This window comes from Daphnia pulex, chromosome 6 (assembly GCF_021134715.1).
Source record: "Daphnia pulex isolate KAP4 chromosome 6, ASM2113471v1".
Classification (NCBI taxonomy): Eukaryota; Metazoa; Arthropoda; class Branchiopoda; order Diplostraca; family Daphniidae; genus Daphnia; species Daphnia pulex.
The window spans coordinates 4,292,111-4,318,559 of NC_060022.1; the positions used below are offsets into that span (position 1 = coordinate 4,292,111).

General features: G+C 41.7%; 1 protein-coding gene across 6 annotated transcripts; it reads right to left on the bottom strand.

Annotated features, from left to right (window-relative positions):
• Positions 1-452: 452 nt before the first annotated feature.
• On the bottom strand, positions 453-25,075 carry LOC124195916 (glutamate receptor ionotropic, kainate 2-like). Of its 6 annotated transcripts, none has more exons than XM_046590589.1 (19): positions 24,855-25,075; positions 8,721-8,882; positions 6,711-6,820; positions 6,455-6,596; positions 5,623-5,798; positions 5,136-5,189; positions 4,858-5,028; positions 4,636-4,788; positions 3,915-4,118; positions 2,714-2,917; positions 2,463-2,567; positions 2,046-2,269; positions 1,922-1,955; positions 1,622-1,819; positions 1,334-1,559; positions 1,110-1,271; positions 921-1,021; positions 675-849; positions 453-593 (listed from the first exon to the last, which is right to left on the bottom strand). In XM_046590589.1, exons 2-19 carry the CDS (start codon positions 8,872-8,874, stop codon positions 529-531), a joined length of 2,658 nt encoding a protein of 885 aa, XP_046446545.1. In that variant the 5' UTR covers positions 8,875-8,882; positions 24,855-25,075; the 3' UTR covers positions 453-528. The 6 variants fall into 6 exon arrangements, with proteins under 6 accessions (XP_046446545.1, XP_046446543.1, XP_046446542.1 ...); XM_046590587.1 differs by lacking the exon at positions 24,855-25,075 and adding an exon at positions 12,328-12,730; XM_046590586.1 differs by lacking the exons at positions 2,714-2,917; positions 24,855-25,075 and adding exons at positions 3,451-3,654; positions 12,328-12,728.
• Between the last annotated feature and the right edge of the window lie 1,374 nt (positions 25,076-26,449).

Sequence of the window (26,449 nt, forward strand, 5' to 3'; positions counted from 1 at the left end):
TGCAGAACAGGCTTTTTGAAAAATTACTTTTACTCTCGAACAAGAGGGGAAACAAAATCTGAGATGGTCACGTTCGAGTCTACAATTCAATAGGAAGAATCCCGACTAATCGATAAAGTCTGGTTCTATATTACAGTGACAAAAGGAATCAAGAAAGGCCACTCATACAAGGACGTCAGAGAAAGATAAGAGGCTTTGTCACATTCAATCACTTATTGGCTTGTTTCTTTTTCAAATTGTTACCAGTATTGCACAAAGAAATTGAGGACCCTAAGGGCAGCAGGGGACATGTGGATTGCTTTCATTTATATTCTACATTCATATTTATTTTGTTGTTGTCATCCGTCATGGGAAATAATCGATAGTTGAAGTTTTTAAGGCTCTTAAGCTTCGCTTTTCAGAGAAAAGTTTCAGAGAAAAGGCCTTTTTTCTTTTTTACAAAGCCACATCAGTAATAAGGGAAAACAGTTTATTCAAACCCGATAATTGAGATCATCTTAAATAGATCAAATAGTCAGAAATATATCTTCAAACGACGGTATTATTGGACAGTCCTTCGGTTTGGTACTCGGTGCTGAAATCTTCTCGGAAATCTGACACATAAAGAGAATTGTGATAATCGTAATCTCAAAGTTTCATCAACGTCTGAACTAAGCGGGAACAAAATGACGTACTTTCGGCTAAAAGTCCGTTTGTGGGAACCGGCACGTGATGAGAATCCATTTCTCTCAAGTACGAGCAGTGAGTGACGCACTGGGAGCATTTCCTTTTGAAAGCTGGACGCTGGACGGATCCTCGACAGCGGACGGCAAAACAAAACTCCTCGGCCATCTCTGAGCATAGCGATTGCTGTTCCATGTTTAATAAACAGGATTGAAAATCAATTTGGTTCTCCTGGGATTATTTTATTTGAAACTCACTTGTTCGTAGGCCGCACTCTTCTTCGAATTCCAACAGAATTCGATGATGGCGATAAGGACAGCTACGGCCAATCCGCACAGCAGGACAACAAAAACGCCACCTGCAAACGATTGAAAATTGGCCGCATTCACTCAAGGGAAAAAAACGACAGGAATAGTATTGGACACGGCAAATATTTTGAGATATACCAATGCTGTCGACGCCCAAAGTAGTCTTGGTTTCTTTGCCTTGCGGGAATTTGTTGCAGACCTCTTCTTTATTCTTCCACCATTTGCTGTACAATTGGTAGATGACGCCCTTCTCTTGAAGTTCGAGAATGGCCAAGGAAATCCTATCTCTCCACGGAGATCCTGAAACGAGCCGGGGAAAATAAAAATAATGCCGTAGGGAACCGTAATTCTTAATATGTTACCGATAGGCGTAGCGATGCCGTAGTATTTCGAGTCGAGTAAGCCCCCTATCTGAGTAAGGTTACAATTTCGATGCACAAAATAATCGAGCGTTGTCGATTCCATCAGGAATGCGTAGTTGCCATCCAGGACTCTGCGGATGCCTTCGTCGTAGGTTGAGACGAACACCGATGGCTTTTTGTTCTCCATGAACCGCCACATCTTTTGATAAGTTTCAATTTTCGAATCCTGTAATGAAATGTAACGCATTCAAATTCAAGTCCTGCATGATGTAGTAAGCGATGACCCACTCGGAAAAATGTCATGGTCGATCCGCTCTCGAGGGTCCCGTAGGCGATCTCCCTTTGCTCGGCCAAATCCTGAGCCGACTCAATTGGGGAGGCCATCCGCTCGACGGTGAGGAAGGCGGCTAGATTGGCGGTGTATGACGAGATGATAATCAGCGTGAAAAACCACCAGATGCTGCCCACGATCCTCGTTGAAGCCGCCTACACGATTCAATGGTCGATAAAATTTCAAGATCAAAGCTACATCACCTAATGCCGCTCTGCTATACTAATGCGGAAGCGAATTACGTTGCCCCTGTTTACCTTGGGATTGAGATCAGAACCTTGTTGCATCAACCTACAATGAATAACAAGGCAGGCCATCAGCGGAATATTAATTGCACTCAACATATGTATTAGATTAGGCAAAGTAGCCCAGCGTGCTTACGTGCCGACAGTGAACCAGAAGCTGTTGCCCAGACTGAATTGATTGCGGATGACGGTGGGATCGGCGACGCACGGATATGGATTGTGCCATTCGTAGGGTGAGAATCGACTGACTAGGAACATGGTGATGGAAACCAAAGCATAGGCTACTAAAACGTAGAGCCAAATGTCCAACGTCAACGGCTTCATGAACGAGAAAAGACGCGCTGGCGGCTTGGTTGGAACCTATTAATAATAAAGGATAGAGAAAATCAATCATTATCCTTCTTGGATATCTGTACGGCGCAGTACATGCTCGCAATTTCACGGTCGATTTGCTTCTTTGAAATTTCAAAAGTGAAATCAACCACGTTCAATCATTTGTTGTGCCAGAAAGAAAAAAAAAAATGAATAATTGAAACTGGTCAAAAGGACAAACCTTGAACATGATGCTGATTCCGAGGTTCATGAAAGGCTTCGTGAAATCGATGACACTCTCTCGGGCATAATTGATCGTCATGCTACCAATCGCCAAGTCTGCTTTCTGTACAAAAGAACAAGGTGATTAGTCGCTTATTTGAATTGTAAAATAAAAGGATTTTTATCCGACCATATCATCGACTCGTCATTCTAAAAAAAAAGCACTGCAAAGTCGGAATTGATTGAATAGAAAAATGGAAAATCCGTTACCCGATCCATGAGCTCCCGCACAATACCGTTCCATTCTCCCGTTTTCGGATCAGAGATGCCGTACTTGGCTTCGGGCGCTAGCCGAATGGTGTAGTTGAATCCCACCAAGTGAGCGATTTCTTTGATCAATTCAACGCAGAAGCCTTCGTAGCGTTCATTGTCAGTCAGATTGTAGCCAGATGCAAGCAATACGTAGGGCACTTCCTACAAACGAACGCGTATAGCAACGTGTCTGTATAGTGAAGACTATACAAGGAAACTCAAGTGCCTTCAGGGATAATTGTACCGGCGTTTCAGGTTTGATAGTCTCATAATGAGCTAAGGAATTTATGTCTATTTATGCAATGCGCATTCTATTAAGCAGTTTCTCACAGCAAGACTATATTCAGCAGCCGAATATACTTAACGACTACATGCAAAAGCAGACTCCACTACATAGACTCATGCTGCAGCTTAATGAAACCATTAAAGTGGGCATGCGAGATTTTGGCGTGTGCTGTTCCATCATCTGATTATTAACGTGAATAAGCGCAGATATAAGAAAGCACTACAAAAACCATAATGGCCGGAAACGCGGAAAGTCGTTTGTTACCTTGTTTTTTTTTTTTTTTTCCTTTAAGTTGTCGTCGTCGTGGCTCTTGAACTCGAGTGTCTTTGCTGACAATCCAAGTACTAACAAAGCTATATAACTAAACGTGTAACTGTGAAAATAAACCGGTTATGGGGTTGGAACTAACGTGTGACATGAGTTGTTTAACGACGCCGTTCCATTCGCCGGTGACGGGATTCTTGACGCCATAGGCCCCATCCGGATTGATGTCGACGATGTAACTGAACTTGGAGATGCGAGCGATCTCGTCCAGCAATTCCATCGAGAAGCCGTAGAACCGGTTATTGCCCGTGTAGTTCTTACCGTGGTTCAGCATGACGTACGGCCGCTCCTGTGTGTCCAGTTTCCCGTGAAGAAAAACACAGCAAATATTTCGGCGATGCCATGCCATTAGGAATCATGCCAACATTGAGAAAACACATAATAATTGAACAGGGGGGGGGGGGGGGTATAAAGAAGAGCTTTTTGGCGACACGATTCATCAGCTGTCGCGTGAAGCGGAAGAAAACGTTGCGAAATAATATAACGGGAAAAGCGAAATCCAAGTGATGGCCATGCCAGCTAGAATAACGATTATTTCGTGCCACTGACCAAGTTGGTGGTGACAACGAGAGTGACGTTCATCGTTCCAGCGTCGAAGAAAGCCACTGGGTCGGTGAGATTGACTCCGGTTCGAGGCGTCCATTCGCCAACTTTGAGGAGGGCGTGGGATTTCAGTTTTAGAAGATCAAACTTGAAGTTGGTGCGGCGGCCCTCGCGGAACTGCACCGGACCGGTCAATCCCCTGTATTCAACCTGCGAAAAGGGGATTTATTTATTAGTATCAACTTTTATTTTTAGTTAACGCGGTTATGTGGTGACGCTGGCGCAGTCAATAAAACATGGCCTTCAGCGTTACAGAGCAGGTTGTACCGATGATTGATTCCGTTCTACTTTTGTGGCAGCTAGGCGTGATGTGTGTGCAGCTTTTCGCCTACACTGATTCACATCACGTTCTGTAGTTTTAGTCAATAGTGTTGGAACAATATTATATATCAACTGGCTTCCTAGTAGTCTAGACAAAAGTTCACTTAGTGGGCGTATTCGATTATGAACAACGCAGCAGCGACAACTTTGCTAAAGTTGCTAGTCGAACAATAGTTTGGTGTCACGTCTATTCTCCTTTTCAACTATTATGCTTGTTATTTCTATTTCAATTTTGGTAAACTAAAAAACCGGGCTTAGGTAAACTGGTGTGGCATTTGAGTTAAAGCTAAACGCAGACTTAAAGATACAAGACATAAAAGAATTAAATCGCTGCAACGAAACTTACTGCGTTGATGTAATTAAATAGAGAGGAGCCGTCACTCCATGGAACTTCATCGTCACACGACATGTTGGCCAGACGAAGAGAAGAGCTGCGGTCCAGCGCCTGCAGTCCGTGAGCGAAAACGTGGACCGAATCGTAAAACAAGGCCGGCTCGATCTGTCCACAGTAATGTCAATTATTTATATTTGAAGTGCTGAAGAGAATGAGATCTTTCTAGAAAGAAACCTGAAGGATTCGAGTTCGATTGATGACCGAGGTATTGTAGCCGGGCATTTGAACCCGTTCCATCTCTTTGAGCGTCTGCATCACACGGAAATATTCGCTGTCGACGGCTCGGAATGCCGTTATGTTGACGTAGTTGTACTTGAAGGCCTCTAAGTCGAATATTTCCACGTCCTGTCAATCACATTCCAAACAGATAACAGACTTTTGAAATGCAAATTCCTTTTCATATCATCGTCCACTTGAGAGACGGAACTTGAAAAACAAATTATAACACTTACAAAAGTCGTAAACAAGTAGTGGTACTTGTAATCATTCATCTGAAGCTGAAGAACCTGTTGTGAAAGAAGGAATTTTTTTTTATAGGCTCGAATCAAACAACAATACGTTTGTACAAGGCCTCAAGCGATTTTTTGTCATGGTGTCAGAAAAGCAAGAAAGAACGAAAGAAAAGAGAATCGATTGCCTTGATCGATCAACCACCAGTCCACGACATATGAATGGATTGCGATAACGCCCACTCGCACCCGGACTCAACGTTCCGGATATGACCGGACGAGGGTTTAAAGGATTGAGAATCGATGCCGAAATATTTATTACGGGTCGGTCGTCAGGAACGCATCGCTTCTCGTTTGTTCTCAGTGTTTAAGTTTAGTTCTTTTTTTTTTTCTCCAATCCGACTTGAGAAAAACCAGAAAAGATCTCCAACACGAACAATAAGACGCTAGATACGATCGTTGGATATATAGCTATGGCAACCGAACTCACCCCTTTGAGGAAGAAATTCATGTTCTCCGGCCTGGTGTCGATTACAAGATTGTAGAATTCTTTGGCTTTGACCTCCTTGAGCACGTCCTTGTATGTGTCGGGAGACGCCTGACGAAGGAGTATTTCCATGGGCTTGGCCATTGGCGCGCGGATCATATCCTGAAGCATCACCAACCCTTTACACAATGTCGGGGCAAAAAAGTATAAGACAGACAAGTCAAAATTTCATAGTTCTCACAGGTCGATTGAGAAACATATTTTTCAAGATCGTTTTGAGAGCAGGAAAGAAACCCCAAATATATTCAAGAAACTGTAACAAATGCAGTTTTTTTTTCGTGAACGGATCGATAATCCAATTCTATTGTCGCTTGTCATCGCAAAATTGTATATATTATGTAGATTGGGTTAGTCGTTCGATTACCCAAGAGAGGGAGGATGATCTACTGCGATTCTAAAAGGGCTGGTGTTTTTTTTTTAAGTAGATTTTCCCCACTAAAAATTCGCACAGGATAGTTTCTCGCTTCTCATCACAATTTTATGAACGCAACAACCGATTTGAAAGACCCCATAAAAATTTGATGGCGGCATTTTTACAGTGAAATTTGCTTTACATTTGCTAGAGAAGTATCTAACATGAAATTCATTGTTCCTTGGCTTTATTTCATTATACCAGGGAATAGCTATCGATTGCGATACGTGCCAACAAAAGTATCGAGACGAACCGTCGGCGTCGTAAGGGACTGCGGTAATATTAAGATTGATTGCGCCAGGCTAATTGATACAATAATACCGATGACAAACGGCGGAAAATTGATTATCCACCTATACATACCTTGGTCTTCTTCATAAATGATGGCAACTTTGGTCCAATTGAGGAAGAACATAACGTCCATGAAGGCTTTGTTGATGATGTCTATTGGTGGATACACGTTGATCGAATAAGGTTTGTATTCGCTGTCCATATCTAAGCGGGCCTTTTGAATTTTCCATGGAAACGTCGAGCAAACAAAAATTACGTTTAGACAGACATCTCTTTTATAATACGTATATACAAGTAGATTTAATTAAAGGTGAATGACTATATTCACCTCAAGGTGAGGAATCTCCAGCGCATCGCAGATTGACTGGACGTGAGCTCCAAGATACGGATCCGACGGACCGAAAATAGCGTGCGCTCCTTGTTGCACTTGTAAGCAGGCTAAAGGGAGAAAAAAATGTTTTGACCATTAATTGAGACCTCTTTCCTCTATATACCTAGGTCTAGAGAACTACAGCGGGCCTTGGTCTTTAGTACATATCTTTATAACTATGTCAAGCAGCAATTAACAGAATTTGCAATTTGATTAGGCCTGTATAAATCCGAGTAAATCAGACGGCGTTTGTATTGAGGTCGCGATCCGTCGACTTCTGAAGAAATAGACCGTTGAGTATAGAATTAACGAACTGCGTCCATAAATAGCGAGGGTCCAAAATGTCAACCGACTTCCGAAACAAGATTACTCTGTATTTTGTAAGCTTGCTCATGAGCAAGGCCTGGTGAAATTTGGCTTTCATCTCAATGGAGGCGTTTGTATGTCGGGCATTAATTTTTCCGCGCCTCAGCTTTTATTGGTTTGTCATCAATCACCAACAATGCGGATAAAATGGAAGCCGCTAAAAGATAAATCATAATACGCGGAAGACCAAAGAATTTCTTGGGCAGACCGGCAATGGAGGCGGAAGAAAGAGAAAATAGGCTGACAAAGAACGTACACCATTACACTCCCATCTCCTCACGCTCATTGTCTGGGACTGCTGGGACGGGTATACAAGACTGGGTGATATAAATTACTTATACACACAACTTCTATATATAAGTGCAGAACTGAACTATGGCGCTAAGCATTATAACGTGCGAATTCCGCTGGTGGAGGAGGATGTGAAAAAGCGAATCGGGAAGCCGAAAGAAGATGGGCGGAGAGACAGACCGGAAATTCCGCGGAGATTGTGCGACGGAGCTGATTATTGCTTCGAACGCGATCGGCTGCTGGATAAGATGACGGATGACTTCTAAGCTGCAGCTAGCATTCCCAATTCCTCTCCCCCCGCGGTACATATAAAGGCTTCCTATTTGACAAACATCGATTGCCCCCTCATCTTCTCTTCCATTTGCACGGTTTTGCTTTAGATAAGCATCGTGACCGTTCCTGAACGGTGTGATTAACAGTTCCTTTTGTCGCTCTAACCCATTTCTCGATTAGGAACGTATACGAAGACCGGAGAGGAAAGAGGAAAAAGAAGAAAGAAAAGTAGCAGCAGTAGGTCGTGGATGGGCTACCATCCGGGAGACCGAGTGACTCGAGAGTTCACCGCCGGCCCTTGAGGGTTGTTAACATCTATTTTTCCCTTGGAGTATTTCCCCTTGTCATTTTCTTTCTGTTAGCAGCCAAATGTCGAAGAGAACAACAACAGAAGAAAACCTTCACCTTGAATTCCTCTATTTGAAATGACATTTCGTCAACGCGTCGATTTTGCCATGTCGATCGAGTGCATACGAGCCATACCGTCTGACCGATGGAATCTCGTCAAGTGCGGCATTGATGACGACAGATCGGCACACTCTGTCGGCAGCAGACTGTAATATTCTTTTAGACTCTTGCTGGCTCATGAAAAAGTGAGGCCATACGTGGCCCAAGCCGACACATAATACTTTTTTTCAAAATCTTGTTAGAACAATAAGCCAGGAGGGTACGCGAAGGGCAGTGAAGCCCTCAGTTGACGAAACAGCTCGGCAAGATCTTGTTTGAAAAGTTCAGTCTCGACTGGTGATTATACTGTACTAAACACAACTCTCAATAAGTCTTTGTTATAGGATCCAGACCATCCACCGCCGTATACTAGTCGGCGGAGATTAAAAATCGTTGAATATTACGGAGAACGTACAGGAGTTCTAAAATTCCCGTCGTTAAATCAATGTGAGCTCTCGTGGCTGTAGCTGACAGCCATTCAGTAAACGTTCTTGTTGAAGGCATAATGAAATGGCTGACGTAAAAGCCATTCAACTTTACACACTAGACTTCTACTTTGACTTGACAGGTTTAGCATCAACACACTTGTACCTTTCTTCGATGCGTGCCAGCTATCTTCGCGGTCGACGTAGTGGATGTCGTAGATCAGGGTCGTGTTGGGTAGCAACTCCGGATCGCGATTTATTCTCTCTACGGCGTACTTGAAAAGCTGCTCCGTTTGGCTACCACGCTGCTCTTCGGTCATAATGGCTCCTATAAATACAAGGCACACCGATTGGGGTGTCAGCAGTGTCCGTGAGGGAATCACTTGAGATATACACACTACACACAGTATATATAGCATACAACGAGTAAATCAATATAGCACCCCGTTTACACCCCACCGCGTCTTCCACGATTTTGTGAAAAGAAAACTTGAACTTCTTGGGTGGACGATAACACGCCCGATATGTCCGTTGGAACAGCAACATATCACCGGATTATTTCTTCTCGTTTCTTTACGACACGAACTTTAGTTTCCTGATGCTGTACACTTTGCAACTCATAAAAACTGGCAAGCTAGTTTTATCGCAAATAGGTTTTCTGGCTATATTACTAGACATATATCTCAAAAGTAAGGACCGCACTTGGAGTATGACAGTGACGTAAGCGCAGTGGATTTAAGTTTTGCCTGCCATCTTTTGCGAGTTATATCACTGACCAGACGGTGCGGATGGAAAAACAAGAAATGAATCTTGGAGACGGGGAAAAAATAAAAGAGCTAGACATAAAAGTCGATAGAATGTCTACGTTTATAAAAAAAAACAATTCGATGCTGGAACTGAATGATATCCTAATTATTGCTGCTCTTCAATTCCACATCTTTTTTCGCCTACACGCGATGGTAGGTTCGTAGGCTACTGAGCATAAATACCTCGAATCATGGACGATTGATTGCTTGTTGATCGATCGCCAGACAAATGGGAAATTGAAAGAGATTGAAAAAGAAAATGGGGAAGAAAGAACGACGGACAGGATTGACAATAGCCGAGGAGGAAATCGAGAATAGAAGAGCGCACTATAAACGGTTTAGGCTTCAAAGTGGAGATAGGAAAGAATGGCGACCAGTACATAACTAAAGACGCAGGCGTTTGTTCTGATGTCGAAAATGGGGCGTGTTGATCCGATGACCGTTCAGTCATCGCGATAAGAGTTGGAGGGTGATTGCAGCCCCCACAAGGCGGAAGACTATACTATAAGAATATATGCCTTGGAGTCTGACAAGGAAGAGGGAAGACGGCAAAAGACCAGAAAATAAAGGAGAGCTCACGTCCAAATGATGGCCGTCTTCCTCGCGGTGGTTGCCCAATCAAAATAAGGGACGGCTTTGTCTCCGAGAGATGCTCTAGCCTTTTGGAACGTGCTCACCCACATATTAACTACTGTAACTAGCTCAAGCCCATTCATGCCGCATTGTTGAGCCTCTATTTCGCTCTATTTTTAGTCCGACCTCCCATTAGATTTCGAGACGGCTTGTAAAGCGGCTCATATTAAATTAATGATACATTTGACTTTGTTCCCCATTGTTATTGCTGTTGTCTGGCTCTTATTTAGAAAGCACGCGAGCTCGATTAATTCTTGGAACTTGACGGCTACTTCCAATTAGATGGTTTGGACACCATCAACGTATGACGATGTTTTGTAGCGTTCAAGTTAGTTAAAAAATTTCATAAAACTAAATTAAATAATTTGGTTTTTCGAAAAAAAAAATTAAATAATTGTTGAATTTTGTTTTGTCTCAAACAAGATAATGAACTAGAGATTACTCTGTCTATTATTCAGTTTTATCTATAGTTTTCAAACTAACTAAAAACTAAATAAATAAATTCCTAGTACTCAAACTCAACGTATTGAAAAAAACAAGTAGTTGTTAATGTCTGAGTTGCTTCACCAACGAAAACCACTAAGTGATTTTTTCACATCATGGATGATGTTAAACAAGAAAACTATGCCTGAAATTATGCCTTCATCATTTTCTTCTAATTTTTCTTGTAATTATGCCATGGTGGCCTCAACCTGATTCTGATAAGAAAGAAAGCTATGTCTATGTCTGCTTCTGCCAGCTTTTTACACAAAAAAATTCACACAAGTTTACAAAATTAAGAAAAAACATACCTGCCAAAATAGTAAAATGTTAGCTGTGAAGTGCACATACTATTTCCATTCCTTTTATTGATGGTTTTTAGTATTTTATCAAACTAAAAATTTAAAAAATGAAAAGTTACATCCCATGTGTGGTCGCTAAATTGTAGTCTGCAATCTGAGATGGCGCGGTTTTACATAACTTGCCAGATCACGAAAATGAGTCGAAAATGTCTACTCGTTTTTTTATCAAGTTTGTCTTTAAAAAATATATATTCAATAAAATGATTGGGTAAGAAAATAAATCAAATAAATTTAAATGAATCGAATAAAACCGAATTATACGATAAAATTAGATATTGCAATATTGGCAAAGCATAACTAGATTTGCATCGCTTTGGTCGATTTTCTCTTCTATTCTTACCACCGCTTGGATTAATTAGTTTTTTAATTCCTTTTTTCTCAGTTCTCTATAGAGCATATATTTCCCACAGCTAAAAATAAGTAACGAGCTGAAGGAAGTGCTTCTTTGAAAATCAACTACTCTATCGATAAATTTTCCAAATTTGATTACAGATATCTACAGCTGCTTCAGTTTCTATATTAAACTGTTTCGCAAATTAGTAGCCTGACATATGGGTCCCGTAAAGTCTTGGAAGCGGAAACTTTAAGAGAGATAAAGCAAAAAGTTTCCTGAGCTCCAAGCATTTTTTTAAAATTATTTTTACGATGGTGAATTCTCAATTCTGTGGATGATTTATGGACTTTCAAATCGCAGGCAGACGTGACTTGCTCGATGCCCAATTTCCTCACGATAATCAAGAAGGGTTTTTGTTTAATACCTTATTTTTCCCATCTTACTTTGTTTCCTTGTACACCCTGTTCACTATTGGGAACTTATTGATGGAGGTTTGACGCTCATATCGACATGATGTCTGAGAATCTTACGAAGGCGAATCATCCTCGCAGATATATATCGCATATTGACATTGAGCCAGAGGATGCGACGTTGAGTTGATTCCTGTCGGGACATATTGAATAGAACGGATGGAGATTGGATGGGGCGAACCAAAAAAAAAAAAAAAAGCTTTTATAACAAAACATTCCGATCGACCAGAAAACTCTTGACAGAGAAAAAGAGAAAACAAAGAAAATCAACTATCCAGAAGAAAAAAAAAAGATGGATGAGGAGCGGACATCACTCCAACGACAACTTCTTTTTCGATGGATAGGTCGCAAATGAAAAACGTCGCATTCGCTGTGCCCTTGGTTCGTTATTCGATTGAATTAATCGACGAATGCAGATCGGTGCATAGGGAACGCAGTTGATTTGGTCTCTAGCCAGCATTATGCATGGTCAAAACAGGGTGACGAATGGACATAATAACAACCGTTTTCTTTTAAATCTTTGTTATTGGAATCAACAGTAATAGCCCTGCAATTAAGGGGGATTATTGCTTTTCTTGAATCAAGCCCCCTATTACTCTCGTTATACGACATACAACATTAATTAAAAAATTGCTTGTTCAGTTCTTCTGCTTTCGGCACACAAGTGGTCGAAAGCAATAAAACTTGCCGATTTTGATGACTGGGGGCAATCCACCAGAAGGCTGGACGGTGGCGAACAGAAGATAAACGACGACGAAGGCAGTGATGGCTGCGGATCTTGTCCGGCAGTCGAGCGGATTGTAATAGCGCTCTTCCGGCATTTTTCTCTCAACATTGAACCATCCAAGGCGCTGGGAAATCACACGGGAAAATTTAGCGCAGTTTTTGTTTTTCTATTCTCTCGTTATCAATTTTTCTCCTCCGTTTGTTATTTCTTTTTCTTTTGCGCTCAAGTTTGTTTGTTTACCAATCGTGTATTTCTGTCTGTTTGGTCCTGTGTGTGAAAGAATGTGGATCACAGACGAAGGAAGTCACCTCCACACAGGATCAACAGTCACGTGCAACTGGCCCAGTCGAGGATTTCCACCCCGAGCGCGCTACCGTCCGGCTATATGGTGTTCTTCTGATTGAGCACCCGAGGCCTGTTGGCGCATGAGCGTATGAGAGGTCGTACAAAAGTGAACATGTTTCGTGACCATAAATCTTCATCATCTACCCCATTCGTCCCGAGCCAATGACCGTCGTTATTAACCATTGGTTTGTATCTGTAGTTTTTTTTTTCTATATTCCTCTCTGTCTATCGCTACGGAACGGACAGCTAAGCCAACAACAAGCTTTTGAATGTCGATGCGGCTACATACGCCCCCCGATGACTGCCGGATGCTCATTTCTGCTGCCGACTGATTGAGCGATTCAAGTCACGTAAACGTTTAGGAAGACGGTCTTGTATGGAACTATGGGTAGGCTTTTTCCTATTTGCTGCTTTTGAAAAAAATGGCGAGGAAGGAAATGTTGAAAGTAGATTCCTCTAACGTGAGGCTTTTCTGATTGACGGAATTAGTCGGGAGAAAGAAAAGACAAAGGAATGAGTTGCGAGTTCATTGAGGATAAAGTAAGACAGGAAACTTACAACATCCGTGATTTTAGGTTCGGTCAATGTCCATCTGTTCATCCGTCTTCACGGTTCTAGACGTCTGGGCCACATCCATCCAGCAAGAGGATGGATGGCCACATTTGGTAGAAAAACCCATTTCCTAGTTTTATACGCATCTATATCCGGCTGCCTTGGCTTTATTAGCGAAGTTATGCACCAAACTCAGTTTAACATGGAAATGACCTATAAGAATTTATGATTTTAAATTTTAAGTTTTCAACGCTTGGCTCCCGTCCAATGGTTGAAATCTAAAGAAAAATGTAGTAGCATCCGAAAATGAGAAAGTCCTCCCACCCAAAAGATTTTTTCTTTTTCTCGTTGACAGTTCGTCACTCGTCGGTAATCGAAAGTGCCATAGGCTAATCACGACCCGGTCTGCGCGTGAACGATTTTGCGACTCATGACTTTATGTAAAGTTAATTGACTTATTAAGACGGTCCAGAGACTCGTGTCTTCTCGTTCCATCGTCATTTCAAAGTCGGTTGAGGAGAGAGGGGGGATCCACAAAGTGGATTGAAACTCCGTCACTTTGTCAGAGACTCTATGGGCTCGGCTCCTTTTTTTGGACTATCTTCTTGAAGCTTGAAACTATATGCGCACGCCCATATAGTCTTTGGCCTTTACTCTATGTAGAGCTGAATTTGAACAGGAAGTAAAATTCAAATTGTGAGATTAAGTAACATTTTCGAGTTTGTTGCTTCTATTCAGCGTCGTCCCTCTTTTTTTTTCCGTCTTTCATTCGGTTCATTTTCTACGGCCGTTCTTTCATGTCGCCGAACTCTCACAAATGATCTCGTTCAAGTTGCCCAATCTATTTTTCGGGCTAAAATTATTTTTAAATTTCCCGGGGGAATCAGTGCGTGAAATTGAAAGTAGCCAAAATAAAGTTTGAGATCAAAGTCAGATTTCTTGAATGTGATGAATATGCGTCAATAAATCCAAAGGTGGAATTCATTTGCATACAATGAGAAACATCAAGCACACTTTGAATGGAATTAGATTACATAACCCACGCATGGCCACACCTTCCTTGCACTACACCACACCCAGAAAGAGCTTCAGAAATAAATTATAGTAATGTGTCTTGGTTTCAGTGACGTGTGCAATAAAAAAAAAGGACAAAAATTCAGTGACGGCTGATTGTTGTGATTCCGTGACAATTGATTGTGAGGTATAGTCTCAGTGGTTCGTTGGGGCGGAAGGGAACAAAAAAAAGACGCAAAAAGAAGTTTAGTTTTTATTCTACTCCCTTGGCGGCTAGCCAAATACTACTCGCTGGGGTGTAATGGTAAACAAATACAAAAGATGGGGGGCGAAGAAAGTCAATAGAGGATGACAGTGCCGGTATATACACATACATGTAGGGCGAGAAAGAAAAAAGAATGGAAAAATGAAGGCTCCGATCGGTCTACTTGACTCCTTTACAAGGTTTAGGCTCACCTCCAAGAAAACACGAGATAATCTGATTACCATTACATCAACCACTAGACCATCACCCCGAAAACGACCGAGCCAGCGAAAATGTAAATGAAACGTGCAGCGCCGCGCGCGTCTTTGGCATTTTATATTGACCGTATATTAATATGTACGAAACTTGTTATTCGGCGTTTTCTTGTATTTTTTTTGTGTATGCATTTATTTATATTTTGTCCTGGTTTTATCGCTCATCTTTTCTATCGCTTTCCGAGGGTAAGGGGAGACAATAAAAAATCACTGCTAGTTTGCCCTGCCGAAACATTGAAGTGGAACGATGCTTCATCGCAGAAAAAAAGTGCCAATTTCCATGAGCTAGTCGACAGGCTAGATGACATAGATAAAAATCGGACGAGACGACAGTTTTTTTTTAAGACCCCTATACGTATGAAAATACATCGGGTCCTCTCTCAATCATCCCAGCTCTCTCCTTCAGGTTGATTGATTTCCTGTTAAGCTTTAACCATTCAATCGTATGACAGGAGAAATCGCTAGAGCTTCGAGACTGGACTGATTCTCAATGCAGTACCGAACCGTTATGAAGTGAACTAGTTCGCAAAAATATTACCCATTATACCATGTAAACTTTCCAGCTATAGGGCATATTGGCGGCAACAATTCCCATTCACAGGGCAATTATTATTTAGTTTCTCCCAGTTAACAGGATACAACAGAGCGTTTTTATCTGCACGACTTTCCTTTCGGGATCAATCGATTGTTCTTTCGGTCGTCCGATCGTGACGTTATTGGAATGAGCCAAACCGCATGATGGCTGTGAGTTACAAGTGCGAGCACAAGAGGCAAAATTCATCACTGCCGGAAGTGAAAGGGTAAAAAAAGGATCGAAAATGAGCACGTTCCAAAAAACTGAAAATGTTTCCAAAAAAGGGGAAATCTTTTCGGCCCTTACGCTCGTTAATTCGTGTCTTTCCCTTTCAACCGCCAATCACGTCGTTCTCTCTCCATAATCGCGATAGGCCGAAAGTGAGTTATTTCAGCTTTATATGGATGCAGCAAAGGCTAGCGGTCGTTTTACACACGACTGAAAGTACTTGATTAGGTTCGTTAGCGAGATACGCGAACGCCCTACTTCGCCTTCAATCAGAATACGCCATGTATGTCGGTGATTAACGCAGCGGAAAGCTTTCTGTGCTTTTTTTTTATTATTGTGTCCAGTTATAATCATGAGACCGCGGCTATTTTATTTCTACATTGCTAGCAAAAATTGTAATCGGGAGTCCATCCAAATGAATTTGTCCTCCACTTTATTTTTTCGAAATTGAAAAAAAGCACAAAGTCCCGTATTTTCTCGCTAGATGTCGACGAGTGTCCGTTCAAATGAAAAAGATTGGCTGCTGTAGTCGCGATGTGAATGTGAAAAATGGGTGCAATTTAGGAGTAGAGATTGCTAATATAAGAGAAGACGTTTTTTGTTACTATAGTGATTGTGGGCTACAGGGCTATACGGTATTGTATTAATTATGTAGAACGTACCGCGATGCCAACCGCAACCAGTACACGAGCGCAAATAATATGAGATTTTGTTTCCTAAATTAAGTTCTATCCGTAAATTTCGTTGGTTCAAAACCGTAACCACACCAAGTCACTTTTCGCCAAAATTGCTCTAACATTTCCAAATATCTAAGGGTAAATTTGCGAGACGTAACGATTCAGCCGCATTCTCCTTTCTCTTGTTTACTATCCCTGACGATGTCGGTCTTATTACACTTACTTGACAGCACATTTCACATGATAGTACCTGCAACATACGACCACTACATTGGCAACAACAAACGTCATACCTTTTTACTATCTAGCGCGCTTTGTTTTCATCAAAAAATAGATAGGCAATAGGTTTTCCGACAACGAAATAAAAAACGAAAGACTACATTGGCTCAACGGTTTGCAACGGTTTGCAACGGTTTTCCCTGTGCAGAGTAGATGGTTATTTGAATCACCATATAGGACTTTATGTCGTCGGATGATGACAAGAAGAGAAAAAACAAATCTTCTAAATGAAAGACGGTTTACTTTGAGCGGTTTTTACGATCTTGCTTCGTCATGGCTGTGGTTTACCGATCCTTGGCTTCTTAACTTTGCGCTATCCACCGTTATGTAACTAAGATCAATGTCGAATTTACAGAGGGGATGTGAAATAGAGACGGTGAAAGTGAAGGGAAAGCGGTGGTCTAATACCGTCACACGATCAAAAAGCTAACAAATCACGCGGTCACGCAAAAAAAAAAAAAATTTTATGGCGTCAGGTGGTGGATGATAGTTTACGCTTCATAACCTTAATCTCGTGGGCGACGATGACGATGTCGAAATAACAAGATGCCCAGTCACGGTCTGCTATTTTTTAACGCCACATATATATATATATATATATATTTAGAAAATAAAATGTGAAATAAAATAAAAAGGAAGGACAGAGACAGTGTCCAACAAAGGGCCTTAGTATTCTGCAGACCATTGAATCAACAAATATTGACGCAATACCATAAATTTCCCTCCTCCTTAAAGGCCTTGACACTTTATGCAAAATAACGCGATGAAATGAGTCGCAATTGAGAACGATATTCTACAAAAATTGAAATTGTACTTGGAAACTGTTCTGAAAATTTTCTTTAATTGGCGCTTGTTTGCATTCGGTTCAGATTTGGAAATTTAAAAAAGAAAAAAGAAGGGTGTCCTGTTGGGGCGAAAATGTCAAGAAAGGGAACTTGTTTTCTTTACCAGCACAATGTCAAAGATTTTGACCCATATTTTACGTATTGCAACAGCGGTTTGGCTTGCTTGCATAGTGGTTTCTGTTCGGGTAATTGCCAAGCCCACAAACAAGTTGAAAACAACTTTTTTCTAAATTACACGAAATATATCAGTTAATTTAACTACGGAACAAGTTTCTTCAATTTATTTATTTACTGTTATGCGCGATGGACAGTACACATCAATCGGTTGCTCTCCATTAGCTAAATTGGAAACCTCCCATTCTTGGCGCGTTCGTAATAGAAAAAAAAACTCAAAATCAAACGACTACGCGCTATCCAATCAAAGAAATGAAATTGAGCTGTAATGAAAGAAAACTGAAATAAAAAAAAGGGGAGAGTCTTGCTTTCAAGAGGGTCGAGTGTTATGCCAAAAATCAAATCAAAATGACATGAAAAAAAGAAGAGAAAGTTGCCGCATCAGAAAAGTCTCCCGTGGGCGACCGCCGTTTTCTTTGATTAAGTATGATCAATCAAAACTTACGAGGTGAATAAACCAGGAAAACTAGCGCGTATTTGCGACTACTACTATTATACCATTAAAGAAAAAAAAAGAGAGAAATAAAATAGAGAAAAGAGAAGGCACAGGGAAAGGAACTCGAGTCCAAAAATGGCAAGGCGAAAATAGCTTTGGTACTTTCTGATTTCCACTCAATAAGTGACAGGTAAAAGCAGTGGAAACCCCTTAAAAAAAATTTTTAGCAACTGCAAAAGAAACTCGATTATCTTTTGATTTAATCTTAATATCATTCCATTTCGCAATGGGAGAAGGTTGAAAAGCTGCAAAACTGGTTTCGAATTTCATTTGCACAACCAATTTTTATGTGTGACCATCTTGATGGACAAAAACGATTTGATGTCTGGTGGGTCAGATGTTTACGAGCGAAATTGCGCGACACCATATCCAGATATTTACGAGAATAACGGAACGCCTTCTACTATACAACATTGACTGCATTAGAGTTTCAAGTCAAACTCACTCGGCCAACTTTATGGCATCGCCAGAGCCGCCTTTCGCCAGCCAGTAGCCACAAGCACAGCCAGCACGACACACGACGAGCTTTCTCACAAAGACTTGGCGCAATGGAGCGGACATACGTCTCTAGAAGGTTTCCGCCGTTAGTTCAACTGTTGGCTCCACTTTTGTCTTTATCCATCGCCGATCCATTCGCATAGATATCCCATCCCCCCGTCCCTACTACTACTACCACCACCATCCAAGTTAAAAACATCGATATCGAATGTTGGCCATTATTCCCATCTCTTATTCTTCCTCTTTCGCTTTATCCTTCTTCCTGTCTCTTGCGAGACTTAAAGCCATACACAGCGGCTGAAGCTTTCGAATAAAAAAAGCAGAAAAACAAATCGTCTTGTCGATAGCAAAAAGGCAGAGGTTCCAGTCACCCCATTCCTATACACAAAGTGTTTCGAGACTACCAGAGAAACAAGAAAAACACCATATACGTATATATAGTTTAGTACGTAAAAGTAGCAAGCGTCGGGCTAGTGGCTCTCGGGTTTTTCGACACACGCCGAAGTTTTACGATCAACTTCCGAGTGGTGGAAGCAAAAAAAAAAAACAAAAAAAAAAAAAGAAGCTGGTGAGGGTTGAAGGGTTCCTGGTTCCGCCCTCTTGCGCAAGACGTGGAGCGGATGGGGTACCACCGGCTCTTGGATGTAACTTTTCTGATTCGGTTTGTTTTTTTCTAGTGTTGGAATAAGAGCACCAAGCCATCTATACTTGTATATAGAGGCCGCTGGCTCGGTCGACTTGCTCCTTGACGTTTTTCTTCCGTTTTGTCTTGTTTGTGTTCGCTTCGCAGCCATAGATGAACCCATCGCTCTTCGATCTCTCGCCATTGTTTAAAGGCATATCCACCCTCAGCTAGCGAGCGAGAGTGAGGATGTCGAGCGGCTTGCGAGATGTGGTTCGATGGCTTCTACATCATTTCCCTTTGTTGATTTCCCGAATATCACAATCAAAAAGACCCCCCCAAAAAGCGGCTCCTCCTAAATGGCGACTTCAGTTTTCTTTATCCCCGCATTTCCGATCAATCAATCTATCGGTCGTTTTCACTTTATTAGTTACCTTATTTGCGTCGGGTTGATGGGCGGCAGGGACATTAGTTTACCGACGATTACTTCTTTTGTGCTGCTGCGCAAAGGCCTTTTGGAAAAAACACGATAAAGTCTGATCTTTTCATTGATGATCCGGTTGTTTGCGTGGGGCTTTTTGTGTGTGTGTGTGTGTGTGGCATCCTTTTTCACCACCATCATCATCATCGTAGAGTTGACGCAATCTACATTCTATTACGTATGCAAAGTCAATAATCGTGGGTCCGCTTTCGAAGCGAGTTTTATTTTTCCAAAAAGAAGAGAGATCGCTTCGTTTTGAAATGGCTATTGCGATAGAAAGAAAGAAAAACGCGTTGGAAAATGAAGAAAAGATTGGGGTCGGCAAAAGGTCAACGGTTTGCGGCCAGGGGATAGACTCTCGACTGGCTGGGAAGCCGGGCCAGACTCACACAGACGGCACTCGCTTTTGACGTGCTGGATAAACTCCCGTTCTCTCTCTTTTTCCTCTTTCTATTGTAGCAAACCGATTATTGTGCATCCTCGCTCTTGGTTCATTTCTTCTCCTTTTTCCTTCTATATAGTGACGCGTTCAGTCTCTGTCTTGACTTTCTCCTTTTTTTTTCTCTCTCTCTTATCTCCCATTTTTTCCTCTTTCTTTTTGTCCCGGTCGTTTTCCGCTTGGCTGTTGCAATTGAATCAGAGAGAGAGAATTTCTCAGCACTCTGGGTCCGAATAATCCCCATCGCCCCTCTGGCGGCCAATTTTCATCCACTAATTGCTGTGGCTCTCTCGGCCCAGAGTCACGAGTTTTCCCGTGTCCCGCCCACTCCTTCGTCCGTGCACTCTCCCGTTTCTCTCTTGTCTCATCAGTCTCCCAGCGCCCGATCTGGATTTCACGTCACGGCGCGCCCTTTCGGCACGGTCGCCAAATCAAAGGAAAAACCACACACACAAACACATACAAATATAATTATCGTGATAATCAAAAGTCAATCAAATGAAAAAAGACACACGTCGCCACTCTCTCGCCACCACCACCACCACTCCGCTCGGATGGAAAGTTATGCAATTACCTATTAGTTATCCTCAGTTGGATTCAAAAGCTCAATCCCGCCAAAAATTTCAAACTCGCTCAATTCTACTTCTACTCAGTCTACTTCGGGTTTAAATTATTCCCATTAAAACATTTCATTCTGATTTAAACTTGATTGGCGACGAATCCCATCTGGTTGACTTGTCATACGTCGCACAATATCTGCATTTCAAACTGGTTTCTATGCGATAAGGCAGAAATTCAGACAGAGACTTAATATATTTATGTGCGACGTCTGTCTGTTCAAAGCTCCCTGAGTCAGTATTTTTTGTTTTTTTTTTTCCTACTTGCATTTAGACTGGATCACATTTGTCACGACTCTCTGGTGGGGCCGACAAATCCTATAGGCGAGCTGCTCTCGAGAGCTCATCGAGACTAACGGGGCTGAAATCCGAAAATGTCATTGGCTGCTATTCAAAGTTGGCGGGCCGTATGGGGGGGGGGGGGGGGGGGTCTCAAGTCTCTGAAGGGAGGCTGATGGCATTTCGATTTCACAGTTCGATACAGGCGGAATTGAAAACAACAAGTTTCGTCGGTCTTGATCGCGTGTATATCCTACTGTACTCGACCTTCTTTCGGGCTAGCGCTCTCCCCGGCCATAAACAAATGCTTGTAGATAATTGCATCATTTGTCTTTAAATACAAAAATACCGTTTCATCTTCTTCGCTGGTATACAACAAAAAAAAACGAACGATTAGAAGCAGAGTCTACAAGAAACGTGACTTTGATTGTCTCATTCACTTACGCAACGTGCAAGGCCAGCCCCCCACCAATGCGTTAAAAGAGGTATAAACTACTTTTCAAGTTGCTCGGGCAAAAGTCAAGACATATCCTATCTGATTAGCAAAGAAGAAGTGAAAGGAGTCCTTTATTTCTTCTTCTTTTCTTCTTCTCTATAGCTTCGCCATGTCAAAAACGGGGGAAAGGAGTGAAGGCTAAGATGTTGAGATGGAGGAAATTGGCCTGTGCATGACGAACCTCGAGATGAATATGATGCAAGACGCCATGAATATTCCAATACGGTTCTTGGAGCTTCAGAGGTCCTCCCCCAACCTGAGAGGACCGACTTATAAAGTAGTCGGCGGTGGCGGCATACAAAAGAAACGGGCAATCGAATCAGCGCCAATAAACCCGTGCCGGTTTTTCTCTTTTTTTTTGGCGGGTTTCCTTCTAAGCGGAACAACCCTAACGCGCAACTATCTCGACAGAATCACCCATGTCAGACGAGCTACATCGTCTTTTATCAACGAAAAATTCCAAAAATACACCTCGTATGCACATCGCAGGTTAAGGTCGAGAATGGGTCCCACATTACTACACGTGTTATGCCAACCACTATATCCGATTAAGGATGAACGCTATCCACAGTACATAGACTATGGCATCTTTTCTGTAAGCGCGATATTGATTTCTTTGCTCCGCTATTTTGAGGCTTGTCTCTCGTCGCTGTATACACATTCAAAGTAGTCTGGGACTAAATACAGAAGAAAGAGAGAGAATAAGTCTATAAGCCGATTCAACCATGTGAAGATGATTTGGTTACATAGATTTTTGAGCGTCTCTATACGGAACCTCGGTACCGTAATTATTGTATAGCTACCATCTTTCGTGTGTAAAGAACTATTTTATATGGAATCGCTTGGCCGGAGTAATTTACCATGAAAGAGAGAAAGAAAAAAAAAGGCCGAAGAGAAACAATCCGCTGTTTGGAGTAGTCAAACTGGCGACTGGAACTTGCGGCGGAAAACCCTATATAGTTGGCGAAGACTTATTCGCAACAAAGAACCATATAATAGGACACCGAGGAGAAGTTTGTCTTTCCTATTTTTCGGGATTTCAACTGTCAAGGGAGGAAGAAACGAAGCGAAGGAGAGGGGAGAGAGAACCAGCAGTCGCGTATAAAGAAATAAGAGACGTTGAATTACAACTTTGTTCTCAGTTTCTATTCCAATGCCGAGATTTTCTATCGGAATCTTTCTCAGCCTTTTTTTGATTTAAATCACCGTGGAGACACAGAAGAGACTGAAAATAAGACGCCTAGGAAGAAAAACACCACCACCACCACCAACCACCGCCCTCCCCAGTTTCCTCTATTGGGTGATAAGCAACCTAATCTCCCGGGACGTCTGCGTGTGGCGTGCAATTGCTGTGTTTCACTTGTTGGGATGTCAAGATTCTATCGGCTAACTATGCCACCCAATACTTGCTAGGCTAGGCACTGAGTGCATCTGTATATGAACTCCATAACATAAAAAGAAAAGAGAAAAAAAGAAAAGAGAAAAAAAGAAAAGAAAAAGTCTTTTGATACTACATATGTAGATCTTTAATAAAATCAGCCTATGATTGGCTGGTTGCCGCCCGCACACATCGTAGAACTGATTGTCCAATTTCAAATTCGATTCGAATAGAAATTGAATAGAAATTCAAATCAATTTCAGTCATCAAACATTAGCAAAGGGAACAAGTAGCCTATAAATCGAAGGGTATAAAATAAAGTGAAAACATTCGCATGTCTACGGCAAATCGGAAGAAAACTTGAAACTCATTTGCTTTAAAAAATCGATGGCTTGTAAGGACGATCCTTTTGTGAACTTGACAGCCCCGACAGATCTACAAATTACGTGTAGCATCTGCATCTCCGCGCAGACTCCCCAATTCTATTTAATCTCTTTTCCGATAAAGAGACGAGTCTTAATGACGCATATCTTAGATCAAACATATCACGTTTTAAATGTAGGGCGATAAGTTACAACAAGACAGATCGCCGCTCCATTTGAAACGTTAACAACTCTGGTTTGAAATTACATTTCCAGCTCAAACATTTGTGATGTTCGACTCTGTCGTGTCGACGATCCGATACGAAATTTGAAATGTCTCCTTTGTTTAATATTTACTCGTGTACTGTACGTACGTACCGTGAAAACTTACTTTCCGTCAACTCTGTTACGCGTGCCGAGAGACAGAGTCTTTGGTATTTTCAGTCCCTATTTTGTATTTTTCAATTTATTTCGGAAATGAGTGGATCATGGCGGGATTTCCCTGCTGCTCAGTCACGGGGGCTCAACTAGCTACTAGAGTATGTATTTGGTATCTGTCTCGTATTCTCTCCTTAGTTATTTCGAATATTTCAAGCGTGTCGCATGGCACACCGTAAGGCCCATCACGGAGCTAGCTGGAAAAGGAAGGAATGACCCCGGTGGATGAACGTGTGGAACTTTCACATGCTGAACACAATCTGCATATGCATTAACATAGATAGGGAGGAGGATCTACTACTAATACTCGGAATCGTCAAATCAACGCAGGAATCCAGCAGAAGTGAAACACAAAGCAGAGAAAGTTGGAGACCCTTTTTTTCTTTTTTTTCAAAGCATTTGCGTTCTATGTGTTTACCCAACTGCGCTTGATTCAATTTCGTTTGCGGGGGAAGGATGACGAGGTATTTAAAACCTATTACATTCGGGGTTGTGCGGAGAAAGGATTACAGCCCCTCGGGAATACGGTAGCTATAGTACCAATGATTCCGCGTAACTGGGCCTGAAACGAGTTGATTCACTTTGTTGTGTAAAACTGGAAAAGATGCTGAATCATTTTGTGCGCACGAACAACCCGTCGACATTTCAATATTTCTACAAGAGTGCGGGAGAGAAAATGTACGCCAACGGATTATTTATTGATATTACCGCCTATAACCATAAAAGCGCCAAATCCGAATCACAAAATTATGTAGAAATAAACGCTACACAATGTGAAAACACAACGGCCTATTTCGCTTTCGTAACTCCTTGATGCCCTGACATTTTTGGCAGTGAGATAACGAAGAGGTACCCGTGTGGCGGCAGGTCCCAGGTCTCTCTTGGTCGTAAAAATTTCTAGCTGTATTTTGCTTGAAGCTTTAAAGTTTTCGAATTGGATTGTTTACCCACAGACAAGTTGTGAGGTACAAACAAGCCTGAGCTGCAGTTGTTCTCTACAATTGAGCAACCCTTCCATTGGTTATTTAATGGACCCTAACCGAGTAAAACAAAAACGGCAAGAGAAAACAGTCAACCGCCTAGCTCAGGAATATCATAGCTTACTACCTAACTGACGATAATCAAATGCCAACAAATAGTCAAAAAGGAAGAATAGAGATGAAGGTGTTTCCTACCTTCTAGTCTGGGAAGTACGGCCAGGCATCCACAAGTGATCCATCCATCTACAGAATAGTTGAATCGGCCAGGCGAGATTGGAGAAAGGGCATCCCGCGTCCTCGTGAATACACCCACACTCGCATGGGCATACACGAGGACATAGGGGATTTCAAGAAAGGAGAAGAAGAGACCCGTAACACGGCCGACATCGGTTGTTTCTCCAATCAAGAGGGATGCTGTTTATCTAAATGAAAAATAAAAAATGAGTTACGAAAAGCATTTACAGAAACAAAAACTCAACAAGTAAGGACAAGTTGAAAATGAAACATTGCTGGTAAACCCTAATTGTTAATAAATGGGAGAAGCGAAGGTTTCCTTGTAATACAGTTGCATTTTGCAAGTCATGCATCATTCCAATATCTTGCAGGTCGCAGGAATAAAAGTAACACATCTCATTATAATCCTAGCAATGATATTGAGATTGTTGATGACGGGCAAACAACAGAACAAGAAAAACTTGTATATCTTTTTGTTACGATGGCTGGCTCTGGCCTCACATCTGCACAAAGGAAAAGGTTACATCTTGATGCAAACAAACTTCAATGCATCAACAGGGGGCATACATGATAAATGCTATTATAGTAAGAAACACTTCACAAATTTGGAAAAGGTCCATTTGCATTCTTTGTTTTCATTTACCCGCCAAACAGCATGGACTAGTGGCGAGCATGTAGACTTGGAGAGCCGCTAAACCAGAGTTTTCACACGACAACCACATTTTTGTCATTTTATTTCTTTTGCTAATTTTCGTTCAGCCACTTAACGTTTCTAAATAATTGATCGTTCCGTTTTTCTTTGTAATCTGTAATCTCTTGAGCAGAGAAGTTCCTGCTTTCGAAAGTCGAAGAAGCAGACGTAGAAGCAGACGACACTCATTTTCTAATTAGTCATTCTTAAGGTATCGATTATCTTATTAAAAATCGACCCCCAAGTAAATTCAAACCGTTCAAGCGGTTTTCTCAGTTGCCCTGCCCTCGATATCCGCTGAACGGATCGTTAAATTATTTAAGTATTTAATAGTTCGTCTCATTATGCTACACTTATTTCCCCTACCACAATCAAGATAAAAATACAAATTTGCACCGCAGATAATTATTATTACACCGAAACCACCACAATGAGACCCTCCAGGACCCTCTTTAAAAAAAAGCCAAGAGGAAATAAAAATTTATCTACTCGATCGTCGTTCATTTGACTGCCGTTTGAATAAACAAAAACTTTCACGCTCAGGGGACAAAACTTCTGTCGACGGGATCGAATGCTTCATCAGACGTACCATATAATATTCCAATTCCTACCATTCCAGAAAGTATACATGTGTATAAAGCGGCTGGATGCTGGACAACATGCTGAAACACTTATCTCATCCACCAATCTGAGCTAATCAAACGCCGGCGAATCAATCCAGCTCTCCGGCAAATCAGGGAACGACCAAACTGCTCTGGCTCCGCGTTCTAAATGATATTAGACGCTGTGGCGACTCATATCCAGCGGAAGGAATTCCATAATTGTTTGTAGTTAACGCCCAGTGATTCCTTTCTAATTGAATTTC

Excerpts from the sequence above, each read along its gene's own strand:
- LOC124195916 (XM_046590587.1), bottom strand. The coding sequence starts at position 12,460 with ATGCCGGAAGAGCGCTATTACAATCCGCTCGACTGCCGGACAAGATCC. Across the intron at positions 5,029-5,135 it reads ACTACTTGTTTACGACTTTT|GACGTGGAAATATTCGACTT; the intron begins GTAAGTGTTATA and ends TGTGATTGACAG. Across the intron at positions 1,560-1,621 it reads CGACCATGACATTTTTCCGA|GATTCGAAAATTGAAACTTA; the intron begins GTGGGTCATCGC and ends ATTTCATTACAG.